The sequence below is a fragment of the Anomaloglossus baeobatrachus genome, chromosome 4, assembly GCF_048569485.1.
Source record: "Anomaloglossus baeobatrachus isolate aAnoBae1 chromosome 4, aAnoBae1.hap1, whole genome shotgun sequence".
NCBI lineage: Eukaryota > Metazoa > Chordata > Amphibia > Anura > Aromobatidae > Anomaloglossus > Anomaloglossus baeobatrachus.
The window spans coordinates 6767045-6794964 of record NC_134356.1 but is presented as its reverse complement, the minus strand read 5'-3'; the positions used below and the strand labels follow the sequence as shown (position 1 = coordinate 6794964).

The following is a 27920-nucleotide window of genomic DNA, read 5'->3' as shown; positions in this document are numbered from 1 at the left end:
TGTGTAGTGTGGTATCCTCTGTGTAGGGTGGGGGTATCCTCTGTGTAGTGTGGTATCCTCTGTGTAGGGTGGGGGTATCCTCTGTGTAGTGTGGTGTCCTCTGCGTAGGGTGGGGGTATCCTCTGTGTAGTGTGGTATCCTCTGTGTAGGGTGGGGGTATCCTCTGTGTAGTGTGGTATCCTCTGTGTAGGGTGGGGGTATCCTCTGTGTAGGGTGGGGGTATCCTCTGTGTAGGGTGGGGGGTATCCTCTGTTCCGGGGCGGGTGGAGGGTATCCTCTGTACAGGGTGGTATCCTCTGTGCAGGGTGTACGCAGTGCCAGGCTTGGTGTCAGCAGGGGGCACTGCTCCTCCTCGTCGTCCTCCTCCTCCTTCTTCTTCTTCTCCTCCTCCCGGCTGATGTCATCCTCCAGCAGAGGCAGCGATCAGCCACAATCTCCCGAGTCTGCAACGTGTCCGCGGCATCTCCGGCAGCATGGAGGTAAGAGAGGTGCAGGAGAGAGGGGCAGCTGTCACCACACAGGGGGCAAGAGGTAAGAGAGGTGCAGGAGAGAGGGGCAGCTGTCACCACACAGGGGGCAAGAGGTAAGAGAGGTGCAGGAGAGAGGGGCAGCTGTCACCACACAGGGGGCAGGAGGTGAGAGAGGGGCAGCTGTCACCACATAGGGGGCAGGAGGTGAGAGAGGGGCAGCTGTCACCACATAGGGGGCAGGAGGTGAGAGAGGTGCAGGAGAGAGGGGCAGCTGTCACCACACAGGGGGCAGGAGGTAAGAGAGGGGCAGCTGTCACCACACAGGGGGCAGGAGGTGAGAGAGGGGCAGCTGTCACCACATAGGGGGCAGGAGGTGAGAGAGGGGCAGCTGTCACCACATAGGGGGCAGGAGGTGAGAGAGGGGCAGCTGTGACCACACAGGGGGCAGGAGGTGAGAGAGGTGCAGGAGAGAGGGGCAGCTGTCACCACATAGGGGGCAGGAGGTGAGAGAGGGGCAGCTGTCACCACACAGGGGGCAGGAGGTGAGAGAGGGGCAGCTGTGAGCACACAGGGGGCAGGAGGTGAGAGAGGGGCAGCTGTGAGCACACAGGGGGCAGGAGGTGAGAGAGGGGCAGCTGTGAGCACACAGGGGGCAGGAGGTGAGAGAGGGGCAGCTGTGACCACACAGGGGGCAGGAGGTGAGAGAGGTGCAGGAGAGAGGGGCAGCTGTCACCACACAGGGGGCAGGAGGTAAGAGAGGTGCAGGAGAGAGGGGCAGCTGTCACCACACAGGGGGCAGGAGGTAAGAGAGGGGCAGCTGTCACCACATAGGGGGCAGGAGGTGAGAGAGGGGCAGCTGTGACCACACAGGGGGTAGGAGGTGAGAGAGGGGCAGCTGTGAGCACACAGGGGGCAGGAGGTGAGAGAGGGGCAGGAGAAAGGGGCAGCTGTCACCACATAGGGGGCAGGAGGTGAGAGAGGGGCAGCTGTGAGCACACAGGGGGCAGGAGGTGAGAGAGGGGCAGCTGTGAGCACACAGGGGGCAGGAGGTGAGAGAGGGGCAGCTGTGAGCACACAGGGGGCAGGAGGTGAGAGAGGGGCAGCTGTGAGCACACACGGGGCAGGAGGTAACAGGGGGGCAGCTGTGAGCACACAGGGGGCAGGAGGTGAGAGAGGGGCAGCTGTGAGCACACAGGGGGCAGGAGGTGAGAGAGGGGCAGCTGTGAGCACACAGGGGGCAGGAGGTGAGAGAGGGGCAGCTGTGAGCACACAGGGGGCAGGAGGTGAGAGAGGGGCAGCTGTGAGCACACAGGGGGCAGGAGGTAAGGGAGGGGCAGCTGTCACCACACAGGGGGCAGGAGGTGAGAGAGGGGCAGCTGTGAGCACACAGGGGGCAGGAGGTGAGAGAGGGGCAGCTGTGAGCACACAGGGGGCAGGAGGTGAGAGAGGGGCAGCTGTGAGCACACAGGGGGCAGGAGGTGAGAGAGGGGCAGCTGTGAGCACACACGGGGCAGGAGGTAACAGGGGGGCAGCTGTGAGCACACAGGGGGCAGGAGGTGAGAGAGGGGCAGCTGTGAGCACACAGGGGGCAGGAGGTGAGAGAGGGGCAGCTGTGAGCACACAAGGGGCAGGAGGTGAGAGAGGGGCAGCTGTGAGCACACAGGGGGCAGGAGGTGAGAGAGGGGCAGCTGTGAGCACACAGGGGGCAGGAGGTGAGAGAGGGGCAGCTGTGAGCACACAGGGGGCAGGAGGTGAGAGAGGGGCAGCTGTCACCACACAGGGGGCAGGAGGTGAGAGAGGGGCAGCTGTGAGCACACAGGGGGCAGGAGGTGAGAGAGGGGCAGCTGTGAGCACACAGGGGGCAGGAGGTGAGAGAGGGGCAGCTGTCACCACACAGGGGGCAGGAGGTGAGAGAGGGGCAGCTGTCACCACACAGGGGGCAGGAGGTGAGAGAGGGGCAGCTGTGAGCACACAGGGGGCAGGAGGTGAGAGAGGGGCAGCTGTCACCACACAGGGGGCAGGAGGTGAGAGAGGGGCAGCTGTGAGCACACAGGGGGCAGGAGGTGAGAGAGGGGCAGCTGTGAGCACACAGGGGGCAGGAGGTGAGAGAGGGGCAGCTGTGAGCACACAGGGGGCAGGAGGTGAGAGAGGGGCAGCTGTGAGCACACAGGGGGCAGGAGGTGAGAGAGGGGCAGCTGTGAGCACACAGGGGGCAGGAGGTGAGAGAGGGGCAGCTGTGAGCACACAGGGGGCAGGAGGTGAGAGAGGGGCAGCTGTGAGCACACGGGGCAGGAGGTGAGAGAGGGGCAGCTGTGAGCACACAGGGGGCAGGAGGTGAGAGAGGGGGCGCGCGTGGATCATATATAGATGGTATCTTCTCTGTATATAATGTATCTGCTGTATATAGTATACACAGCTGTGCTATATACAATGTATGGGTGGACACGTGCTCTGCAGACTCCTGTCCTCCACACGTCTCTCTAATGGCAGAAGCACATTATCATCTGCAGATGTTTGGCTTTATTATTTATTTTCCGTGTATAGCACTCACATATTCTGCTGCGCTGCACAGACCTTGCCATCACTCTCCCCATCGGGGCTCACAATCTACATTCCCTATCATTTCTGGAGTGTGGGAGGAAACCGGAGAACCGAGAGAAAACCCGCGCAAATTCTGGGAGAACAACAGCCCCTGGCAGATGTCTCCGTGCTGAGATTTGAACACAGAACCCCAATGCTGGAAAGCAACAGTCCTAACCACTGAGCCACCTTGCTGCTCTATATATAGTACAGCGCTAACCACTGAGCCCCGGGCTGCCCTATATATAGTACAGTACTAACCACTGAGCCACCTTGCTGCTCTATATATAGTACAGTGCTAACTACTTAGCCATTCTGCTGCTCTATATATATAGTACAGTGCTAACCACTGAGCCCACAGGCTGCCCTATATATAGTACAGTGCTATCCACTGAGCCATTGTGCTGCTCTATATATAGTACAGTGCTAACCACTGAGCCACCGTGCTGTTGTATATATAATACAGTCCTAATCACTGAGCCCCTGTGCTGCCCTATGTATAGAACAGTGCTAACCACTGAGCCATTGTGCTGCTCTATATATAGTACAGTGCTAACCACTGAGCCCCCGTGCTGCCCTATATATAGTACACTGCTAACCAATGAGCCATTATGCTGCCCTATATATAGTGCAGTGCTAACCACTGAGCCCCTGTGCTGCCCTATATATAGTACAGTGCTAACCACTGAGCCACTGTGCTACCCTATATATAGTACAGTGCTAACCACTGAACCACTTTGCTGCCCTATATATAGTACAATACTAAACACTGAACAACTGTGCTGCTCTATATATAGTACAGTGCCGACCACTGAGCCACCATGCTACCTTATATATAGTATAGTGCTAACCACTGACTCACTGTGCTGCTTTATATATAGTACAGTGCTGACCACTGAGCCACCATACTGCTCTTTATATGTAGTACAGTCCTAACCACTGAGTCACTGTACTGCTCTATATATAGTACAGTGCCGACCACTGAGCCACCATGCTACCTTATATATAGTATAGTGCTAACCACTGAGTCACCGTGCTGCTCTCTATATAGTACAGTGCTGACCACTGAGCCTGCGTTCTGCTCCTCACTGCACCCAGTTCTGGGAATACGCTGTATACGCTGTATGTCCCCGTGCTGCCGCGCTGTATACAGTGTATACACATTATATATGCCAGTTTCTGCTCTTCCAGGTGCTCAGAGGGGACAATATCATGAATATGTCCTGAGGAAGGACGCGGCCTCACCATTCTCTGACCTTCATTACCAGATAGTGGGCACTTCTAGGTGCCAGGTGCTTGGCGGAGTGTACAGGGGGGTGTGAATATTTGTGTGTCCTGGGACTCTGCCACAGTGTGCAGGGGTGTGAATATTTGTGTGTCCTGGGACTGTGCCATAGAGCAATGACCTGGTGAATGGCACCGGCACAGATACAATTCCCGGCAGCTCCCCCCTCCCAGTGTGTAGAGGTAACACCCACTGACACCGGTGTCCCCCGGCTCCGCACACAGCGCCTGCTCTCTGGTGTCTGCAGGAAGATACATTCACAATAGTATATGAGTAAAGAGGGCAATGCTGACCCCTGCACCCCCGAGGAGAGGGCACTGCTGACCCCTGCACCCCCGAGGAGAGGGCACTGCTGACCCCTGCACCCCCGAGGAGAGGGCACTGCTGACCCCTGCACCCCCGAGGAGAGGGCACTGCTGACCCCTGCACCCCGAGGAGAGGGCACTGCTGACCCCTGCACCCCGAGGAGAGGGCACTGCTGACCCCTGCACCCCCGAGGAGAGGGCACTGCTGACCCCTGCACCCCCGAGGAGAGGGCACTGCTGACCCCTGCACCCCCGAGGAGAGGGCACTGCTGACCCCTGCACCCCGAGGAGAGGGCACTGCTGACCCCTGCACCCCCGAGGAGAGGGCACTGCTGACCCCTGCACCCCCGAGGAGAGGGCACTGCTGACCCCTGCACCCCCGAGGAGAGGGCACTGCTGACCCCTGCACCCCCGAGGAGAGGGCACTGCTGACCCCTGCACCCCCGAGGAGAGGGCACTGCTGACCCCTGCACCCCGAGGAGAGGGCACTGCTGACCCCTGCACCCCCGAGGAGAGGGCACTGCTGACCCCTGCACCCCCGAGGAGAGGGCACTTCTGACCCCTGCACCCCCGAGGAGAGGGCACTGCTGACCCCTGCACCCCCGAGGAGAGGGCACTGCTGACCCCTGCACCCCCGAGGAGAGGGCACTGCTGACCCCTGCACCCCCGAGGAGAGGGCACTGCTGACCCCTGCACCCCCGAGGAGAGGGCACTGCTGACCCCTGCACCCCCGAGGAGAGGGCACTGCTGACCCCTGCACCCCCGAGGAGAGGGCACTGCTGACCCCTGCACCCCGAGGAGAGGGCACTGCTGACCCCTGCACCCCCGAGGAGAGGGCACTGCTGACCCCTGCACCCCCGAGGAGAGGGCACTGCTGACCCCTGCACCCCCGAGGAGAGGGCACTGCTGACCCCTGCACCCCCGAGGAGAGGGCACTGCTGACCCCTGCACCCCCGAGGAGAGGGCACTGCTGACCCCTGCACCCCCGAGGAGAGGGCACTGCTGACCCCTGCACCCCCGAGGAGAGGGCACTGCTGACCCCTGCACCCCAGAGGAGAGGGCACTGCTGACCCCTGCACCCCCGAGGAGAGGGCACTGCTGACACCCTGCACCCCCGAGGAGAGGGCACTGCTGACACCCTGCACCCCCGAGGAGAGGGCACTGCTGACCCCTGCACCCCCGAGGAGAGGGCACTGCTGACCCCTGCACCCCAGAGGAGAGGGCACTGCTGACCCCTGCACCCCCGAGGAGAGGGCACTGCTGACCCCTGCACCCCAGAGGAGAGGGCACTGCTGACCCCTGCACCCCCGAGGAGAGGGCACTGCTGACCCCTGCACCCCAGAGGAGAGGGCACTGCTGACCCCTGCACCCCCGAGGAGAGGGCACTGCTGAGACCCTGCACCCCCGAGGAGGGGGCACTGCTGAGACCCTGCACCCCCGAGGAGGGGGCACTGCTGACCCCTGCACCCCCGAGGAGGGGGCACTGCTGGGCGTCACATGTGAGTGGCAGCAACAGATAAGACTGACAATGTGAGATGGGGCTGACTACAGCAAAAACTCCCCGCATTCAGCTGGTGATTCCTGCAAGAGCAGCGCTCACTGCCCCGGCCACCAACTATAACTACTATATATAGACAATAATGGCCGAAAGTGTTGGCACCCATGAAATTGTTCGAGAAAATGAAGTATTCCTCCCTGAAAGGTTTTGCATTACTCAGGTTTATTTCCTGTGTGTTTTGGAACAACACAAAAAAAACTGAGGAAAAAAAGGGAAATTGGACAGAATTTCACACAAAACCCCAAAATTAGGTCGGACAAATTTGTTGACCCCTTTCCAAATACTGGATCAGCGACTTAGTTTCCAGCCTGTGATACTCGTTCACACTCAGCTGTGGCAAGAAACAGGAGTGGGCAATATAGAAATCACACCGGAAACCAGATAAAAAGGGGAGAAGTTCCATCAATCTCTGCAATATATGTCTCACTAAGCACGGAGAACAGAAAGAGGAGAAGAGAACTGAGGACTGGAAAACCAAAACTGCTGAAAATTACCTTCCACCCACCCACGAGGAAGTGTAATAATTACCCAGGAGAAATACTTCATTTTCTGGAACAATTTAATGTTTGCCAAAACTTTCAGCCGTGACTATATGTATGTAAATAATATATACAATTCCCATCATTCACCTGTCACTCAGTACCACTAATCCTCAGTTCCTGTATTATTCTGTATATATACACTGCACAGTACCACTTCTCCTGTCCTGTATACTGGGTGTAATCCTCAGTATCTGTATTATTCTGTATATATACACTGCACAGTACCACTTCTCCTGTCCTGTATACTGGGTGTAATCCTCAGTACCTGTATTATTCTGTATATATACACTGCACAGTAGCACTCCTCCTGTCCTGTATACTGGGTGTAATCCTCAGTATCTGTATTATTCTGTATATATACACTGCACAGTACCACTCCTCCTGTCCTGTATACTGGGTGTAATCCTCAGTATCTGTATTATTCTGTATATATACACTGCACAGTACCACTTCTCCTGTCCTGTATACTGGGTGTAATCCTCAGTACCTGTATTATTCTGTATATATACACTGCACAGTACCACTTCTCCTGTCCTGTATACTGGGTGTAATCCTCAGTATCTGTATTATTCTGTATATATACACTGCACAGTACCACTTCTCCTGTCCTGTATACTGGGTGTAATCCTCAGTATCTGTATTATTCTGTATATATACACTGAATAGTACCACTTCTCCTGTCCTGTATACTGGGTGTAATCCTCAGTATCTGTATTATTCTGTATATATACACTGCACAGTACCACTTCTCCTGTCCTGTATACTGGGTGTAATCCTCAGTATCTGTATTATTCTGTATATATACACTGCACAGTACCACTTCTCCTGTCATGTATACTGAGTGTAATCCTCAGGATCTGTATTATTCTGTATATATACACTGCACAGTACCACTTCTTCTGTCCTGTATACTGGGTGTAATCCTCAGGATCTGTATTATTCTGTATATATACACTGCACAGTACCACTTCTTCTGTCCTGTATACTGGGTGTAATCCTCAGTATCTGTATTATTCTGTATATATACACTGCACAGTACCACTTCTCCTGTCCTGTATACTGGGTGTAATCCTCAGTATCTGCATTATTCTGTATATATACACTGCACAGTACCACTTCTTCTGTCCTGTATACTGGGTGTAATCCTCAGTATCTGCATTATTCTGTATATATACACTGCACAGTACCACTTCTTCTGTCCTGTATACTGGGTGTAATCCTCAGTATCTGTATTATTCTGTATATATACACTGCACAGTACCACTTCTCCTGTCATGTATACTGGGTGTAATCCTCAGGATCTGTATTATTCTGTATATATACACTGCACAGTACCACTTCTCCTGTCCTGTATACTGGGTGTAATCCTCAGTACCTGTATTATTCTGTATATATACACTGCACAGTACCACTTCTTCTGTCCTGTATACTGGGTGTAATCCTCAGTGTCTGTATTATTCTGTATATATACACTGCACAGTACCACTTCTCCTGTCCTGTATACTGGGTGTAATCCTCAGTATCTGTATTATTCTGTATATATACACTGCACAGTACCACTTCTTCTGTCCTGTATACTGGGTGTAATCCTCAGGATCTGTATTAATCTGTATATATACACTGCACAGTACCACTTCTCCTGTCCTGTATACTTGGTGTAATCCTCAGTATCTGTATTATTCTGTATATATACACTGCACAGTATCACTTCTCCTGTCCTGTATACTGGGTGTAATCCTCAGTATCTGCATTATTCTGTATATATACACTGCACAGTACCACTTCTCCTGTCCTGTATACTGGGTGTAATCCTCAGTATCTGTATTATTCTGTATATATACACTGCGCAGTACCACTCCTCCTGTCCTGTATACTGGGTGTAATCCTCAGTATCTGTATTATTCTGTATATATACACTGCACAGTACCACTCCTCCTGTCCTGTATACTGGGTGTAATCCTCAGTATCTGTATTATTCTGTATATATACACTGCACAGTACCACTTCTCCTGTCCTGTATACTGGGTGTAATCCTCAGTATCTGTATTATTCTGTATATATACACTGCACAGTACCACTTCTCCTGTCCTGTATACTGGGTGTAATCCTCAGTATCTGTATATATACACTGCACAGTACCACTTCTCCTGTCCTGTATACTGGGTGTAATCCTCAGTATCTGTATTATTCTGTATATATACACTGCACAGTACCACTTCTCCTGTCCTGTATACTGGGTGTAATCCTCAGTATCTGTATTATTCTGTATATATACACTGCACAGTACCACTCCTCCTGTCCTGTATACTGGGTGTAATCCTCAGTATCTGTATTATCCTGTATATATACACTGCACAGTACCACTCCTCCTGTCCTGTATACTGGGTGTAATCCTCAGTGTCTGTATTATTCTGTATATATACACTGCACAGTACCACTTCTCCTGTCCTGTATACTGGGTGTAATCCTCAGTATCTGTATTATTCTGTATATATACACTGCACAGTACCACTTCTCCTGTCCTGTATACTGGGTGTAATCCTCAGTACCTGTATTATTCTGTATATATACACTGCACAGTACCACTTCTCCTGTCCTGTATACTGGGTGTAATCCTCAGTATCTGTATTATTCTGTATATATACACTGCACAGTACCACTCCTCCTGTCCTGTATACTGGGTGTAATCCTCAGTATCTGTATTATTCTGTATATATACACTGCACAGTACCACTTCTCCTGTCCTGTATACTGGGTGTAATCCTCAGTACCTGTATTATTCTGTATATATACACTGCACAGTACCACTTCTCCTGTCCTGTATACTGGGTGTAATCCTCAGTATCTGTATTATTCTGTATATATACACTGCACAGTACCACTTCTCCTGTCCTGTATACTGGGTGTAATCCTCAGTATCTGTATATATACACTGCACAGTACCACTTCTCCTGTCCTGTATACTGGGTGTAATCCTCAGTATCTGTATTATTCTGTATATATACACTGCACAGTACCACTTCTCCTGTCCTGTATACTGGGTGTAATCCTCAGTACCTGTATTATTCTGTATATATACACTGCACAGTACCACTTCTCCTGTCCTGTATACTGGGTGTAATCCTCAGTATCTGTATTATTCTGTATATATACACTGCACAGTACCACTTCTCCTGTCCTGTATACTGGGTGTAATCCTCAGTATCTGTATTATTCTGTATATATACACTGCACAGTACCACTCCTCCTGTCCTGTATACTGGGTGTAATCCTCAGTATCTGTATTATTCTGTATATATACACTGCACAGTACCACTTCTCCTGTCCTGTATACTGGGTGTAATCCTCAGTATCTGTATATATACACTGCACAGTACCGCTTCTCCTGTCCTGTATACTGGGTGTAATCCTCAGTATCTGTATTATTCTGTATATATACACTGCACAGTACCACTTCTCCTGTCCTGTATACTGGGTGTAATCCTCAGTATCTGTATATATACACTGCACAGTACCACTTCTCCTGTTCTGTATACTGGGTGTAATCCTCAGTATCTGTATATATACACTGCGCAGTACCACTTCTCCTGTCCTGTATACTGGGTGTAATCCTCAGTATCTGTATTATTCTGTATGTATACACTGCACAGTACCACTTCTCCTGTCCTGTATACTGGGTGTAATCCTCAGTATCTGTATTATTCTGTATATACACTGCACAGTACCACTCCTCCTGTCCTGTATACTGGGTGTAATCCTCAGTACCTGTATTATTCTGTATATATACACTGCACAGTACCACTTCTCCTGTCCTGTATACTGGGTGTAATCCTCAGTATCTGTATTATTCTGTATATATACACTGCACAGTACCACTTCTCCTGTCCTGTATACTGGGTGTAATCCTCAGTATCTGTATTATTCTGTATATATACACTGCACAGTACCACTCCTCCTGTCCTGTATACTGGGTGTAATCCTCAGTATCTGTATTATTCTGTATATATACACTGCACAGTACCACTTCTCCTGTCCTGTATACTGGGTGTAATCCTCACTATCTGTATATATACACTGCACAGTACCGCTTCTCCTGTCCTGTATACTGGGTGTAATCCTCAGTATCTGTATTATTCTGTATATATACACTGCACAGTACCACTTCTCCTGTCCTGTATACTGGGTGTAATCCTCAGTATCTGTATATATACACTGCACAGTACCACTTCTCCTGTCCTGTATACTGGGTGTAATCCTCAGTATCTGTATTATTCTGTATATATACACTGCACAGTACCACTTCTCCTGTCCTGTATACTGGGTGTAATCCTCAGTATCTGTATTATTCTGTATATATACACTGCACAGTACCACTTCTCCTGTCCTGTATACTGGGTGTAATCCTCAGTATCTGTATTATTCTGTATGTATACACTGCACAGTACCACTTCTCCTGTCCTGTATACTGGGTGTATTCCTCAGTATCTGTATTATTCTGTATATATACACTGCACAGTGCCACTTCTCCTGTCCTGTATACTGGGTGTAATCCTCAGTACCTGTATTATTCTGTATATATACACTGCACAGTACCACTCCTCCTGTCCTGTATACTGGGTGTAATCCTCAGTATCTGTATTATTCTGTATATATACACTGCACAGTACCACTTCTCCTGTCCTGTATACTGGGTGTAATCCTCAGTATCTGTATATATACACTGCACAGTACCGCTTCTCCTGTATACTGGGTGTATACGCGTCTCGTGCTTGCAGTTATATAATACAGATGCTATCCTCGTGACTTGTAATTTCTGGTCAGCCTCCAGCCTCATAGATAGGAGGTCGCAGATTCGGCTGCTGTGATTGGAGGAGACAATCAGGGAGTGTAGACAAGCCTTGTCTTGCTGTTGCAGATGTGGGGACCCTGATGTCTGGAGGGGTTTCGGGGGGCAGGAAGGTCGCTCTCGGCCCCTTTACTTCGTTCTGTTGTAATTTCACATTCTTTCGCGGATTTGATATTGCTTTTATCTTCAGACCCCTCCTTATTGTTCATGAGGGGCTCAGAAGAGCGAACGCACAAGAAGGAGCTGAAGATTCAAGACTATTCCGAGAGGAATCTCTGACACTGCAGAAAATGTCAGGGGGCGGCGGGGGGCGAAGGAGCGCACAGACAACTGCACTGCTAACTCACTCCTCGTGTCACAAGTGTCTGCATCTTATTAGCAGATTTTGTTCTTCCATAACAGCAAGATTGACTGTCTGTATACAGGGAGCTCCCCCTAGTGGTGGCTGCAGACAGGATCTTATCATGTATCTCTGTATACAGGGAGCTCCCCCTAGTGGTGGCTGCAGACAGGATCTTATCATGTATCTCTGTATACAGGGAGCTCCCCCTAGTGGTGGCTGCAGACAGGATCTTATCATGTATCTCTGTATACAGGGAGCTCCCCCTAGTGGTGGCTGCAGACAGAATCTTGTCATGTATCTCTGTATACAGGGAGCTCCCCCTAGTGGTGGCTGCAGACAGGATCTTATCATGTATCTCTGTATACAGGGAGCTCCCCCTAGTGGTGGCTGCAGACAGGATCTTATCATGTATCTCTGTATACAGAGTGCTCCCCCTAGTGGTGGCTGCAGACAGAATCTTACCATGTATCTGTGTATACAGGGAGCTCCCCCTAGTGGTGGCTGCAGACAGGATCTTATCATGTATCTCTGTATACAGGGAGCTCCCCCTAGTGGTGGCTGCAGACAGGATCTTATCATGTATCTCTGTATACAGGGAGCTCCCCCTAGTGGTGGCTGCAGACAGGATCTTATCATGTATCTCTGTATACAGGGAGCTCCCCCTACTGGTGGCTGCAGACAGGATCTTATCATGTATCTCTATACAGGGAGCTCCCCCTGGTGGTGGCTGCAGACAGGATCTTATCATGTATCTCTGTATACAGGGAACTCCCCCTAGTGGTGGCTGCAGACAGGATCTTATCATGTATCTCTGTATACAGGGAGCTCCCCCTGGTGGTGGCTGCAGACAGGGTCTTATCATGTATCTGTGTATACAGGGAGCTCCCCCTAGTGGTGGCTGCAGACAGGATCTTATCATGTATCTGTGTATACAGGGAGCTCCCCCTAGTGGTGGCTGCAGACAGGATCTTATCATGTATCTCTGTATACAGGGAGCTCCCCCTAGTGGTGGCTGCAGACAGGATCTTATCATGTATCTGTGTATACAGGGCGCTCCCCCTAGTGGTGGCTGCAGACAGGATATTATCATGTATCTCTGTATACAGGGAGCTCCCCCTAGTGGTGACTGCAGACAGGATCTTATCATGTATCTCTGTATACAGGGAGCTCCCCCTAGTGGTGGCTGCAGACAGGATCTTATCATGGATCTCTGTATACAGGGAGCTCCTCCTAGTGGTGGCTGCAGGAAGGATCTTATCATGTATCGCTGTATACAGGGAGCTCCCCCTAGTGGTGACTGCAGACAGGATCTTATCATGTATCTCTGTATACAGGGAGCTCCCCCTAGTGGTGGCTGCAGACAGAATCTTATCATGTATCTCTCTATACAGGGAGCTCCCCCTAGTGGTGACTGCAGACAGGATCTTATCATGTATCTCTGTATACAGGGAGCTCCCCCTAGTGGTGTCTGCAGACAGAATCTTATCATGTATCTCTGTATACAGGGAGCTCCCCCTAGTGGTGGCTGCAGACAGGATCTTATGTATCTCTGTATACAAGGAGCTCCGCCTAGTGGTGGCTGCAGACAGGATCTTATCATGTATCTCTGTATACAGGGAGCTCCCCCTAGTGGTGACTGCAGACAGGATCTTATCATGTATCTCTGTATACAGGGAGCTCCCCCTAGTGGTGGCTGCAGACAGGATCTTATCATGTATCTCTGTATACAGGGAGCTCCCCCTAGTGGTGGCTGCAGACAGGATCTTATCATGTATCTCTGTATACAGGGAGCTCCCCCTAGTGGAGGCTGCAGACAGGATCTTATCATGTATCTCTGTATACAGGGAGCTCCCCCTAGTGGTGACTGCAGACAGGATCTTATCATGTATCTCTGTATACAGGGAGCTCCCCCTAGTGGTGGCTGGATTTCTCTAGCTGGATTTATGTTATCAGAGTCTCAGGTTTCGTGTCTCGAGTGTTTTACAGGAATAATATGGAAATGATATGTGAGTGATTTCCGGGATTCGACCTTCTGTAGCTGATCTACACTGGAGATGACAATGAGAGCACAAGGTCTGATCAGTTGTTGCTTTGCTCAGAAATAATGTTATCTCCATTGATGTCCACGCTCCGGTTTTGTATAAGTGGTGCACCATGCCACTAGAGCAGGGTAAGGGGCGCACCATGCCACTAGAGCAGGGTAAGGGGTGCACCATGCCACTAGAGCAGGGTAAGGGGTGCACCATGCCACTAGAGCAGGGTAAGGGGTGCACCATGCCACTAGAGCAGGGTAAGGGGTGCACCATGCCACTAGAGCAGGGTAAGGGGTGCACCATGCCACTAGAACAGGGTAAGGGGTGCACCATGCCACTAGAGCAGGGAAAGGGGTGCACCGTGCCACTATAGCAGGGTAAGGGGTGCACCATGCCACTAGAGCAGGGAAAGGGGTGCACCATGCCACTAGAGCAGGGAAAGGGGTGCACCATGCCACTAGAGCAGGGAAAGGGGTGCACCATGCCACTAGAACAGGGTAAGGGGTGCACCGTGCCACTAGAACAGGGTAAGGGGTGCATCATGCCACTAGAGCAGGGAAAGGGGTGCACCATGCCACTAGAGCAGGGAAAGGGGTGCACCATGCCACTAGAGCAGGGTAAGGGGTGCACCATGCCACTAGAGCAGGGTAAGGGGTGCATCATGCCACTAGAACAGGATAAGGGGTGCATCATGCCACTAGAACAGGGTAAGGGATGCACCGTGCCACTAGAACAGGGTAAGGGGTGCATCGTGCCACTAGAACAGGATAAGGGATGCACCATGCCACTAGAACAGGGTAAGGGGTGCACCATGCCACTAGAACAGGGTAAGGCGTGCACCGTGCCACTAGAGCAGGGTAAGGGGTGCACCATGCCACTAGAACAGGGTAAGGGGGACACCATGCCACTAGAACAGGGTAAGGGGGGCACCATGCCACTAGAACAGGGTAAGGGGTGCACCATGCCACTAGAACAGGGTAAGGGGGGCACCATGCCACTAGAGCAGGGTAAGGGGTGCACCATGCCACTAGAGCAGGGTTTTACTTAAGATCCTAAGTTTATCACCATAAACCCTTTATTTTGCCCGAAAACGTGATGATGATAATTAGAGAGCAGCAATGACTGTAGAGACATGATCAGTAAATGTTCTGCAGGTGACAGTCACAATCAGTAGGACGTGCACCGGCCGTCGCTGTGAATGGCGTCCTATCACTAGTCTCTCACACTGCTCTGGGGGGATTTTGGCCCACTCTTCTTCCAGTCTCTTCCACAGGACATCACTAGTCCCTCACACTGCTCTGGGGGGATTTTGGTCCACTCTCCTTCCAGTCTCTTCCACAGAACATCACTAGTCTCTCACACTGTTCTGGGGGGATTTTGGTCCACTCTTCTTCCAGTCTCTTCCACAGGACATCACTAGTCTCACACTGCTCTGGTGAGATTGTGTCCCACTCTTCTTCCAGTCTCTCCACAGGACATCACTAGTCTCTCACACTGCTCTGGGGGGATTTTATCCCACTCTTCTTCCAGTCTCTCCACAGGACATCACTAGTCTCTCACACTGCTCTGGGGGAGTTTTGGCCCACTCTTCTTCCAGTCTCTTCCACAGGACATCACTAGCCTCTCACACTGCTCTGGGGGGATTTTGGCCCACTCTTCTTCCAGTCTCTTCCACAGGACATCACTGGTCTCTCACACTGCTCTGGGGGGATTTTGGCCCACTCTTCTTCCAGTCTCTTCCACAGGACATCACTAGTCTCTCACACTGCTCTGGGGGGATTTTGGTCCACTCTTCTTCCAGTCTCCTCCACAGGACATCACTAGTCTCTCACACTGCTCTGGGGGGATTTTGGTCCACTCTTCTTCCAGTCTCCTCCACAGGACATCACTAGTCTCACACTGCTCTGGGGGGATTTTGGCCCACTCTTCCTCCAGTCTCTTCCACAGGACATCACTAGTCTCTCACACTGCTCTGGGGGGATTTTGGCCCACTCTTCTTCCAGTCTCTTCCACAGGACATCACTGGTCTCTCACACTGCTCTGGGGGGATTTTGGCCCACTCTTCTTCCAGTCTCTTTCACAGGACATCACTAGCCTCTCACACTGCTCTGGGGGGATTTTGGCCCACTCTTCTTCCAGTCTCTTCCACAGGACATCACTGGTCTCTCACACTGCTCTGGGGGGATTTTGGCCCACTCTTCTTCCAGTCTCTTCCACAGGACATCACTAGTCTCTCACACTGCTCTGGGGGGATTTTGGTCCACTCTTCTTCCAGTCTCCTCCACAGGACATCACTAGTCCCTCACACTGCTCTGGGGGGATTTTGGCCCACTCTTCTTCCAGTCTCTTCCACAGGACATCACTAGTCTCACACTGCTCTGGGGGGATTTTGGTCCACTCTTCTTCCAGTCTCCTCCACAGGACATCACTAGTCTCACACTGCTCTGGGGGGATTTTGGCCCACTCTTCCTCCAGTCTCTTCCACAGGACATCACTAGTCTCTCACACTGCTCTGGGGGGATTTTGGCCCACTCTTCTTCCAGTCTCTTCCACAGGACATCACTAGTCTCTCACACTGCTCTGGGGGGATTTTGGCCCACTCTTCTTCCAGTCTCTTCCACAGGACATCACTAGTCTCTCACACTGCTCTGGGGGGATTTTGGTCCACTCTTCTTCCAGTCTCTTCCACAGGACATCACTGGTCTCTCACACTGCTCTGGTGGGATTTTGGCCACTCTTCTTCCAGTCTCTTCCACAGGACATCACTAGTCTCTCACACTGCTCTGGGGGGATTTTATCCCACTCTTCTTCCAGTCTCTTCCACAGGACATCACTAGTCTCACACTGCTCTGGGGGGATTTTGGCCCACTCTTCTTCCAGTCTCCTCCACAAGACATCACTAGTCTCTCACACTGCTCTGGGGGGATTTTAGCCCACTCTTCTTCCAGTCTCTTCCACAGGACATCACTAGTCTCTCACACTGCTCTGGGGGGATTTTATCCCACTCTTCTTCCAGTCTCTTCCACAGGACATCACTAGTGTCTCACACTGCTCTGGGGGGATTTTGGCCCAATCTTCTTCCAGTCTCTTCCACAGGACATCACTAGTCTCTCACACTGCTCTGGGGGGATTTTGGCCCAATCTTCTTCCAGTCTCTTCCACAGGACATCACTAGTCTCTCACACTGCTCTGGGGGGATTTTGGCCCACTCTTCTTCCAGTCTCTTCCACAGGACATCACTAGTCTCTCACACTGCTCTGGGGGGATTTTGGTCCACTCTTCTTCCAGTCTCTTCCACAGGACATCACTAGTCTCTCACACTGCTCTGGAGGGATTTTGGCCCACTCTTCTCCCAGTCTCTCCACAGGACATCACTAGTCCCTCACACTGCTCTGGGGAGATTTTGGTCCACTCTTCTTCCAGTCTCTCCACAGGACATCACTGGTCTCTCACACTGCTCTGGGGGGATTTTGGCCCACTCTTCTTCCAGTCTCTTGCACAGGACATCACTAGTCTCTCACACTGCTCTGGGGGGATTTTATCCCACTCTTCTTCCAGTCTCTTCCACAGGACATCACTAGTCTCTCACACTGCTTTGGGGGGATTTTGGCCCACTCTTCTTCCAGTCTCTTCCACAGGACATCACTAGTCCCTCACACTGCTCTGGGGGGATTTTGGCCCACTCTTCTTCCAGTCTCTTCCACAGGACATCACTAGTCTCACACTGCTCTGGGGGGATTTTGGTCCACTCTTCTTCCAGTCTCTTCCACAGGACATCACTAGTCTCTCACACTGCTCTGGGGGGATTTTGGTCCACTCTGCTTCCAGTCTCTTCCACAGGACATCACTAGTCTCTCACACTGCTCTGGGGGGATTTTGGTCCACTCTTCTTCCAGTCTCTTCCCCAGGACATCACTAGTCTCTCACACTGCTCTGGGGGGATTTTGGTCCACTCTGCTTCCAGTCTCTTCCACAGGACATCACTAGTCTCACACTGCTCTTGGGGGATTTTGGTCCACTCTTCTTCCAGTCTCTCCACAGGACATCACTGGTCTCTCACACTGCTCTGGGGGGATTTTAGCCCACTCTTCTTCCAGTCTCTTCCACAGGACATCACTAGTCTCTCACACTGCTCTGGGGGGATTTTATCCCACTCTTCTTCCAGTCTCTTCCACAGGACATCACTAGTGTCTAACACTGCTCTGGGGGGATTTTGGCCCAATCTTCTTCCAGTCTCTTCCACAGGACATCACTAGTCTCTCACACTGCTCTGGGGGGATTTTGGCCCAATCTTCTTCCAGTCTCTTCCACAGGACATCACTAGTCTCTCACACTGCTCTGGGGGGATTTTGGCCCACTCTTCTTCCAGTCTCTTCCACAGGACATCACTAGTCTCTCACACTGCTCTGGGGGGATTTTGGTCCACTCTTCTTCCAGTCTCTTCCACAGGACATCACTAGTCTCTCACACTGCTCTGGAGGGATTTTGGCCCACTCTTCTCCCAGTCTCTCCACAGGACATCACTAGTCCCTCACACTGCTCTGGGGAGATTTTGGTCCACTCTTCTTCCAGTCTCTCCACAGGACATCACTAGTCTCTCACACTGCTCTGGGGGGATTTTATCCCACTCTTCTTCCAGTCTCTTCCACAGGACATCACTAGTCTCTAACACTGCTTTGGGGGGATTTTGGCCCACTCTTCTTCCAGTCTCTTCCACAGGACATCACTAGTCCCTCACACTGCTCTGGGGGGATTTTGGCCCACTCTTCTTCCAGTCTCTTCCACAGGACATCACTAGTCTCACACTGCTCTGGGGGGATTTTGGTCCACTCTTCTTCCAGTCTCTTCCACAGGACATCACTAGTCTCTCACACTGCTCTGGGGGGATTTTGGTCCACTCTGCTTCCAGTCTCTTCCACAGGACATCACTAGTCTCTCACACTGCTCTGGGGGGATTTTGGTCCACTCTTCTTCCAGTCTCTTCCCCAGGACATCACTAGTCTCTCACACTGCTCTGGGGGGATTTTGGTCCACTCTGCTTCCAGTCTCTTCCACAGGACATCACTAGTCTCACACTGCTCTTGGGGGATTTTGGTCCACTCTTCTTCCAGTCTCTCCACAGGACATCACTGGTCTCTCACACTGCTCTGGGGGGATTTTGGCCCACTCTTCTTCCAGTCTCTTCCACAGGACATCACTAGTCTATCACACTGCTCTGGGGGGATTTTAGCCCACTCTTCTTCCAGTCTCTTCCACAGGACATCACTAGTCTCACACTGCTCTGGGGGGATTTTGGCCCACTCTTCTTCCAGTCTCCTCCACAGGACATCACTGGTCTCTCACACTGCTCTGGGGGTATTTTGGCCCACTCTTCTTCCAGTCTCTTCCACAGGACATCACTAGTCTCTCACACTGCTCTGGGGGGATTTTGGCCCACTCTTCTTCCAGTCTCTTCCACAGGACAGCACTAGTCTCTCACACTGCTCTGGGGGGATTTTGGCCCAATCTTCTTCCAGTCTCTCCACAGGACATCACTAGTCTCTCACACTGCTCTGGGGGGATTTTGGCCCACTCTTCTTCCAGTCTCTTCCACAGGACATCACTAGTCTCTCACACTGCTCTGGGGGGATTTTGGCCCACTCTTCTTCCAGTCTCTTCCACAGGACATCACTAGTCTCTCACACTGCTCTGGGGGGATTTTGGCCCACTCTTCTTCCAGTCTCTTCCACAGGACAGCACTAGTCTCTCACACTGCTCTGGGGGGATTTTGGCCCACTCTTCTTCCAGTCTCCTCCACAGGACATCACTAGTCTCTCACACTGCTCTGGGGGGATTTTGGCCCACTCTTCTTCCAGTCTCTTCCACAGGACATCACTAGTCTCTCACACTGCTCTGGGGGGATTTTGGCCCACTCTTCTTCCAGTCTCTTTCACAGGACATCACTAGCCTCTCACACTGCTCTGGGGGGATTTTGGCCCACTCTTCTTCCAGTCTCTTCCACAGGACATCACTGGTCTCTCACACTGCTCTGGGGGGATTTTGGCCCACTCTTCTTCCAGTCTCTTCCACAGGACATCACTAGTCTCTCACACTGCTCTGGGGGGATTTTGGTCCACTCTTCTTCCAGTCTCTTCCACAGGACATCACTGGTCTCTCACACTGCTCTGGTGGGATTTTGGCCACTCTTCTTCCAGTCTCTTCCACAGGACATCACTAGTCTCTCACACTGCTCTGGGGGGATTTTATCCCACTCTTCTTCCAGTCTCTTCCACAGGACATCACTAGTCTCACACTGCTCTGGGGGGATTTTGGCCCACTCTTCTTCCAGTCTCTTCCACAGGACATCACTAGTCTCTCACACTGCTCTGGGGGGATTTTATCCCACTCTTCTTCCAGTCTCTTCCACAGGACATCACTAGTCTCTCACACTGCTCTGGGGGGATTTTGGCCCAATCTTCTTCCAGTCTCTTCCACAGGACATCACTAGTCTCTCACACTGCTCTGGGGGGATTTTGGCCCACTCTTCTTCCAGTCTCTTCCACAGGACATCACTAGTCTCTCACACTGCTCTGGGGGGATTTTGGTCCACTCTTCTTCCAGTCTCTTCCACAGGACATCACTAGTCTCTCACACTGCTCCTCTTCCACAGGACATCACTAGTCTCTCACACTGCTCTGGAGGGATTTTGGCCCACTCTTCTCCCAGTCTCTCCACAGGACATCACTAGTCCCTCACACTGCTCTGGGGAGATTTTGGTCCACTCTTCTTCCAGTCTCTCCACAGGACATCACTAGTCTCTCACACTGCTCTGGGGGGATTTTATCCCACTCTTCTTCCAGTCTCTTCCACAGGACATCACTAGTCTCTCACACTGCTCTGGTGGGATTTTGGCCCACTCTTCTTCCAGTCTCTTCCACAGGACATCACTAGTCTCTCACACTGCTCTGGTGAGATTTTGGCCCACTCTTCTTCCAGTCTCTTCCACAGGACATCACTGGTCTCTCACATTGCTCTGGGGGGATTTTATCCCACTCTTCTTCCAGTCTCTTCCACAGGACATCACTAGTCTCTCACACTGCTCTGGGGGGATTTTATCCCACTCTTCTTCCAGTCTCTTCCACAGGACATCACTGGTCTCTCACACTGCTCTGGGGGGATTTTGGGCCACTCTTCTTTCAGTCTCCTCCACAGGACATCACTAGTCTCTCACACTGCTCTGGGGGGATTTTGGTCCACTCTTCTTCCAGTCTCTTCCACAGGACATCACTAGTCCCTCACACTGCTCTGGGGGGATTTTGGCCCACTCTTCCTCCAGTCTCTTCCACAGGACATCACTAGTCTCTCACACTGCTCTGGGGGGATTTTGGCCCACTCTTCTTCCAGTCTCTTCCACAGGACATCACTAGTCTCTCACACTGCTCTGGGGGGATTTTGGCCCACTCTTCTTCCAGTCTCTTCCATAGGACATCACTAGTCTCTCACACTGCTCTGGTGGGATTTTGGCCCACTCTTCTTCCAGTCTCTTCCACAGGACATCACTAGTCTCTCACGCTGCTCTTGGAGGGATTTTGGCCCACTCTTCTTCCAGTCTCTTCCATAGGACATCACTAGTCTCTCACACTGCTCTGGTGGGATTTTGGCCCACTCTTCTTCCAGTCTCTTCCACAGGACATCACTAGTCTCTCACGCTGCTCTTGAAGGGATTTTGGCCCACTCTTCCAATCTCTTCCACAGTTCTTTGATTGTTGTGGTTTATTGGCCATAATTTTGTCACCAAGGATTTTCTGGAGGTTTCTATTGGGTTTAGATCAGGACTCTGGGCTGTGGACATTTCATTGTTCCCAGGAGCTCCTTTCCCCGTTTTGCTGTGTGACAGGGGGCATTGTCCTGCATGAAAATTGCTGCTGATTGAGTGATGGACACAAGTAAGGAGCCGCGTGTTGTGAAGAAGGTTCTGATCCACACTTGTATCACTCTGCCATGTAGGTGTATGAGAGGTCCAACTCCTGCAGCAGAAAACATTCTCCAAACCATGACCCTTCCTCCACCGCCTCTCACTAACTTCCTAACACACTTTGGGTTCAGTTTTTCCCCAGTTTTTCGATGAACATAATGTTTCCCATCACACCCAAATAAATTAAACTTGCTTTCATCAGTAAATGAGCTGTGGACCCTTCTCCTCTGTCCACACAACATGCTCCTCACCAAAGAGGAGTCTAAACTTGTGATTCTTTCTACTAATGAGAGGTTTGGTCACTGCAGAGTGGGCTTTCAGTCCAAATGCTCTTACACGTCGTGACATTGTATGACGAGACAGATCCTTACCCTGTTTAGTGATGAACTGGTGGCAATTCCAGCTGCAGTCTGGGAATAATTACTCATGGAGAGTCTCTGCATTATCCTGTCCCCTCTTGTATTTGTCTTTGAGGGCGACCAGTCTTCTTGGGGGACTTGAAAGAATTTGTGATGTTGTAAAGATGCAATATTCTCAAAATCACAGACTTGGAACAACCAACGTCTCTTGCTATGGCTGATAGGGTCATTCCTTTGGCTTTCACTGGATGACCTGCTGCCGGAGGGTTTCAGTCACTTTGGAATGGTGAAGTCAGTGCAAACTGGAAAGTTCGGCGCCAGTTACATAGGGTTTGTCAGAAAATGAAGGAAATTAGCACCAGGTGCAGATTATCACCAATAACCTGCAGGGATCTGACCATGTTCTCTAATTGTGACCTGTGTTCTCTATATCTGATCCGTGTTCTCTATATCTGATCCGTGTTCTCTATATCTGATCCGTGTTCTCTATATCTGATCCGTGTTCTCTATATCTGATCCGTGTTCTCTATATCTGATCCGTGTTCTCTATATCTGATCCGTGTTCTCTATATCTGATCCGTGTTCTCTATATCTGATCCGTGTTCTCTATATCTGATCCGTGTTCTCTAATTCTGATCCGTGTTCTCTGATCCGTTTCCTTTACATTTCTCTCATTTACATTTTTATTATTTGCTTTACAATAAATTCAGTTCACGAAACAAGTGGAAAGTCCCGCAAGTTTCCTCATGTTTGGAGATAATCAGAGAGGACGACACAACGACCCCAACATTTCGGAAACTGTGTGTTCTCTAATTTCCTTTTCAGTGCGTGTGCATCAGCAGCTTTGTTTCTCATCAGTGTTGGGCTGTATCTCGGCTGTTTCTTATCAGTGTTGGGCTGTATCTCGGCTGTTTCTTATCAGTGTTGGGCTGTATCTCGGCTGCTTCGTCCCCATCCTCTGGAGTCGCCGGTGAGGACGCAGCGTGGAGCACTGGCGAGTCCAGAAGACGTCTTCTGAGATGGCGGCATCCTGTCATTGAAATGACGTCCATGAACCCGTGATGAATTTATTCAGTATCGGTTACTTGAGCTCGAGGCGCAGGAAACTTCACGCCTCACAGCAACATTCATGTGGTGACGTGTGATATCCTGCCGCTCTGGATAGGATTAGATACACAGCTCAGCAGACAGTATCACACAGGAGAGGATTAGATACACAGCTCAGCAGACAGTATCACACAGGAGAGGATTAGATACACAGCTCAGCAGACAGTATCACACAGGAGAGGATTAGATACACAGCTCAGCAGACAGTATCACACAGGAGAGGATTAGATACACAGCTTAGCAGACAGTATCACGGAGAGGATTAGATACACGGCTCAGCAGACAGTATCACACAGGAGAGGATTAGATACACATCTCAGCAGACAGTATCACACAGGAGAGGATTAGATACACGGCTCAGCAGACAGTATCACACAGGAGAGGATTAGATACACAGCTCAGCAGACAGTATCACACAGGAGAGGATTAGATACACAGCTCAGCAGACAGTATCACACAGGAGAGGATTAGATACACAGCTTAGCAGACAGTATCACACAGGAGAGGATTAGATACACGGCTCAGCAGACAGTATCACACAGGAGAGGATTAGATACACGGCTCAGCAGACAGTATCACACAGGAGAGGATTAGATACACAGCTTAGCAGACAGTATCACACAGGAGAGGATTAGATACATGGCTCAGCAGACAGTATCACACAGGAGAGGATTAGATACACTGCTCAGCAGACAGTATCACACAGGAGAGGATTAGATACACAGCTCAGCAGACAGTATCACACAGGAGAGGATTAGATACACAGCTCAGCAGACAGTATCACACAGGAGAGGATTAGATACACAGCTCAGCAGACAGTATCACACAGGAGAGGATTAGATACACTGCTCAGCAGACAGCATCACACAGGAGAGGATTAGATACACAGCTCAGCAGACAGTATCACACAGGAGAGGATTAGATACACAGCGCAGCAGACAGTATCACACAGGAGAGGATTAGATGCACAGCTCAGCAGACAGTATCACACAGGAGAGGATTAGATACACTGCTCAGCAGACAGTATCACACAGGAGAGGATTAGATGCACAGCTCAGCAGACAGTATCACACAGGAGAGGATTAGATACACGGCTCAGCAGACAGTATCACACAGGAGAGGATTAGATACACGGCTCAGCAGACAGTATCACACAGGAGAGGATTAGATACACGGCTCAGCAGACCGTATCACAGAGGAGAGGATTAGATACACAGCTCAGCAGACAGTATCACACAGGAGAGGATTAGATACACTGCTCAGCAGACAGTATCACACAGGAGAGGATTAGATACACAGCTCAGCAGACAGTATCACACAGGAGAGGATTAGATACACAGCTCAGCAGACAGTATCACACAGGAGAGGATTAGATACACAGCTCAGCAGACAGTATCACACAGGAGAGGATTAGATACACTGCTCAGCAGACAGTATCACACAGGAGAGGATTAGATGCACTGCTCAGCAGACAGTATCACACAGGAGAGGATTAGATGCACTGCTCAGCAGACAGTATCACACAGGAGAGGATTAGATGCACTGCTCAGCAGACAGTATCACACAGGAGAGGATTAGATACACTGCTCAGCAGACAGTATCACACAGGAGAGGATTAGATACATGGCTCAGCAGACAGTATCACACAGGAGAGGATTAGATACACGGCTCAGCAGACAGTATCACACAGGATAGGATTAGATACACGGCTCAGCAGACAGTATCACACAGGAGAGGATTAAATACACAGCTCAGCAGACAGTATCACACAGGAGAGGATTAGATACACGGCTCAGCAGACAGTATCACACAGGAGAGGATTAGATACACAGCTCAGCAGACAGTATCACACAGGAGAGGATTAGATACACGGCTCAGCAGACAGTATCACACAGGATTAGATACACAGCTCAGCAGACAGTATCACACAGGAGAGGATTAGATACACAGCTCAGCAGACAGTATCACACAGGAGAGGATTAGATACACAGCTCAGCAGACAGTATCACACAGGAGAGGATTAGATACACAGCTCAGCAGACAGTATCACACAGGAGAGGATTAGATACACTGCTCAGCAGACAGTATCACACAGGAGAGGATTAGATGCATGGCTCAGCAGACAGTATCACACAGGAGAGGATTAGATACATGGCTCAGCAGACAGTATCACACAGGAGAGGATTAGATACACGGCTCAGCAGACAGTATCACACAGGATAGGATTAGATACACGGCTCAGCAGACAGTATCACACAGGAGAGGATTAAATACACAGCTCAGCAGACAGTATCACACAGGAGAGGATTAGATACACGGCTCAGCAGACAGTATCACACAGGAGAGGATTAGATACACGGCTCAGCAGACAGTATCACACAGAATAGCACAGATACATTATGTCAGGTGCAGTATAGACTTTCACTGGAGGTGATCATGCTGGAAAAAGATCATCTCGGCGCTTGCTCCGTGCTCCTTCTCCTCTTGGCGCCTGCTCCGTGTTCCTCCTCCACTGGACGCCTCGTTCCCGCTCCCCCTCTTTACCTCATCCCCGTTCCTCCTCTGGGCCTCGTCCGCACTCCTCCTTTTGGCCTCGTCCCTGCTCTTCCTCTCGGTCTTGTCCGTGCTCCTCCTCTCTGCCTTGTCCCCGCTCCTCCTCTCTGCCTTTTCTCCGCTCCTCCTCTCAGTCTCGTCTCCGTTCCTCCTCTCAGTCTCGTCTCCGCTCCTCCTCTCAGTCTCGTCTCCGCTCCTCCTCTGGGCCTCGTCCCCGCTCCTCCTCTGGGCCTCGTACGCACTCCTCCTTTCGGCCTCGTCCCCGCTCCTCCTCTCTGCCTTGTCCCCGCTCCTCCTCTCTGCCTCGTCCCCGCTCCTCCTCTCGGTCTCGTCTCCGCTCCTCCTCTCGGTCTCGTCTCCGCTCCTCCTCTCGGTCTCGTCTCCGCTCCTCCTCTCGGTCTCGTCTCCGCTCCTCCTCTCGGTCTCGTCTCCGCTCCTCCTCTCGGTCTCGTCTCCGCTCCTCCTCTCGGTCTCGTCTCCGCTCCTCCTCTCGGTCTCGTCTCCGCTCCTCCTCTCAACCTCGTCCCCTCTCCTCCTCTCAACCTCGTCCCCGCTCCTTCTCTCAACCTCGTCCCAGCTCCTCCTCTCGGTCTTGTCTGTGCTCCTCCTCTCTGCCTTGTCCCCGCTCCTCCTCTCTGCCTTGTCCCCGCTCCTCCTCTCTGCCTTGTCCCCGCTCCTGCTCTCAGTCTCGTCTCCGCTCCTCCTCTCAGTCTCGTCTCCGCTCCTCCTCTCAGTCTCGTCTCCGCTCCTCCTCTCAGTCTCGTCTCCGCTCCTCCTCTCAGTCTCGTCTCCGCTCCTCCTCTCAGTCTCGTCTCCGCTCCTCCTCTCAGTCTCGTCTCCGCTCCTCCTCTCAGTCTCGTCTCCGCTCCTCCTCTCAGTCTCGTCTCCGCTCCTCCTCTCAGTCTCGTCTCCGCTCCTCCTCTCAGTCTCGTCTCCGCTCCTCCTCTCAGTCTCGTCTCCGCTCCTCCTCTCGGCTTCATCCCCGCTCCTCCTCTCGGCCTCATCCCCGCTCCTCCTCTCGGTCTTGTCTGTGCTCCTCCTCTCTGCCTTGTCCCCGCTCCTCCTCTCTGCCTTGTCCCCGCTCCTGCTCTCAGTCTCGTCTCTGCTCCTCCTCTCAGTCTCGTCTCCGCTCCTCCTCTCAGTCTCGTCTCCGCTCCTCCTCTCAGTCTCGTCTCCGCTCCTCCTCTCAGTCTCATCTCCGCTCCTCCTCTCAGTCTCGTCTCCGCTCCTCCTCTCAGTCTTGTCTCCGCTCCTCCTCTCAGTCTCGTCTCCGCTCCTCCTCTCAGTCTCATCTCCGCTCCTCCTCTCGGCTTCATCCCCGCTCCTCCTCTCGGCTTCATCCCCGCTCCTCCTCTCGGCCTCATCCCCGCTCCTCCTCTCGGTCTTGTCTGTGCTCCTCCTCTCTGCCTTGTCCCCGCTCCTCCTCTCTGCCTTGTCCCCGCTCCTGCTCTCAGTCTCGTCTCCGCTCCTCCTCTCAGTCTCGTCTCCGCTCCTCCTCTCAGTCTCGTCTCCGCTCCTCCTCTCAGTCTCGTCTCCTCCTCTCAGTCTCGTCTCCGCTCCTCCTCTCAGTCTCGTCTCCGCTCCTCCTCTCAGTCTCGTCTCCGCTCCTCCTCTCAGTCTCGTCTCCGCTCCTCCTCTCAGTCTCGTCTCCGCTCCTCCTCTGTCTCGTCTCCGCTCCTCCTCTCAGTCTCGTCTCCGCTCCTCCTCTCGGCTTCATCCCGCTCCTCCTCTCGGCCTCATCCCCGCTCCTCCTCTCAGCCTTGTCTGTGCTCCTTCTCGTCCCCGTTCCTCCGCTCTACCTCGTCCCCGTTCCTCCGCTCTACCTCATCCCCGCTCCTCCGCTCTACCTCGTCCCCGCTCCTCCGCTCTACCTCGTCCCCGCTCCTCCTCTCAACCTCGTCCCCGCTCCTCCTCTCAACCTCGTCCCCGCTCCTCCTCTCAACCTCGTCCCCGCTCCTCCTCTCAACCTCGTCCCCGCTCCTCCT

The 27920-nt window shown here is 51.8% G+C and overlaps 1 protein-coding gene across 1 annotated transcript in view; it reads left to right on the top strand.

Moving 5' to 3' along the window:
* The first annotated feature begins 390 nt into the window (after window positions 1-390).
* Window positions 391-27920, top strand: part of BCAT1 (branched chain amino acid transaminase 1) — a 66110-nt gene continuing 38580 nt past the window's right edge. The window contains exon 1 of the mRNA XM_075343516.1: window positions 391-479. Coding sequence (XP_075199631.1) covers window positions 474-479 — 6 coding nt within the window. The 5' untranslated portion in view covers window positions 391-473. The remainder of the gene's footprint in view (window positions 480-27920) is intronic.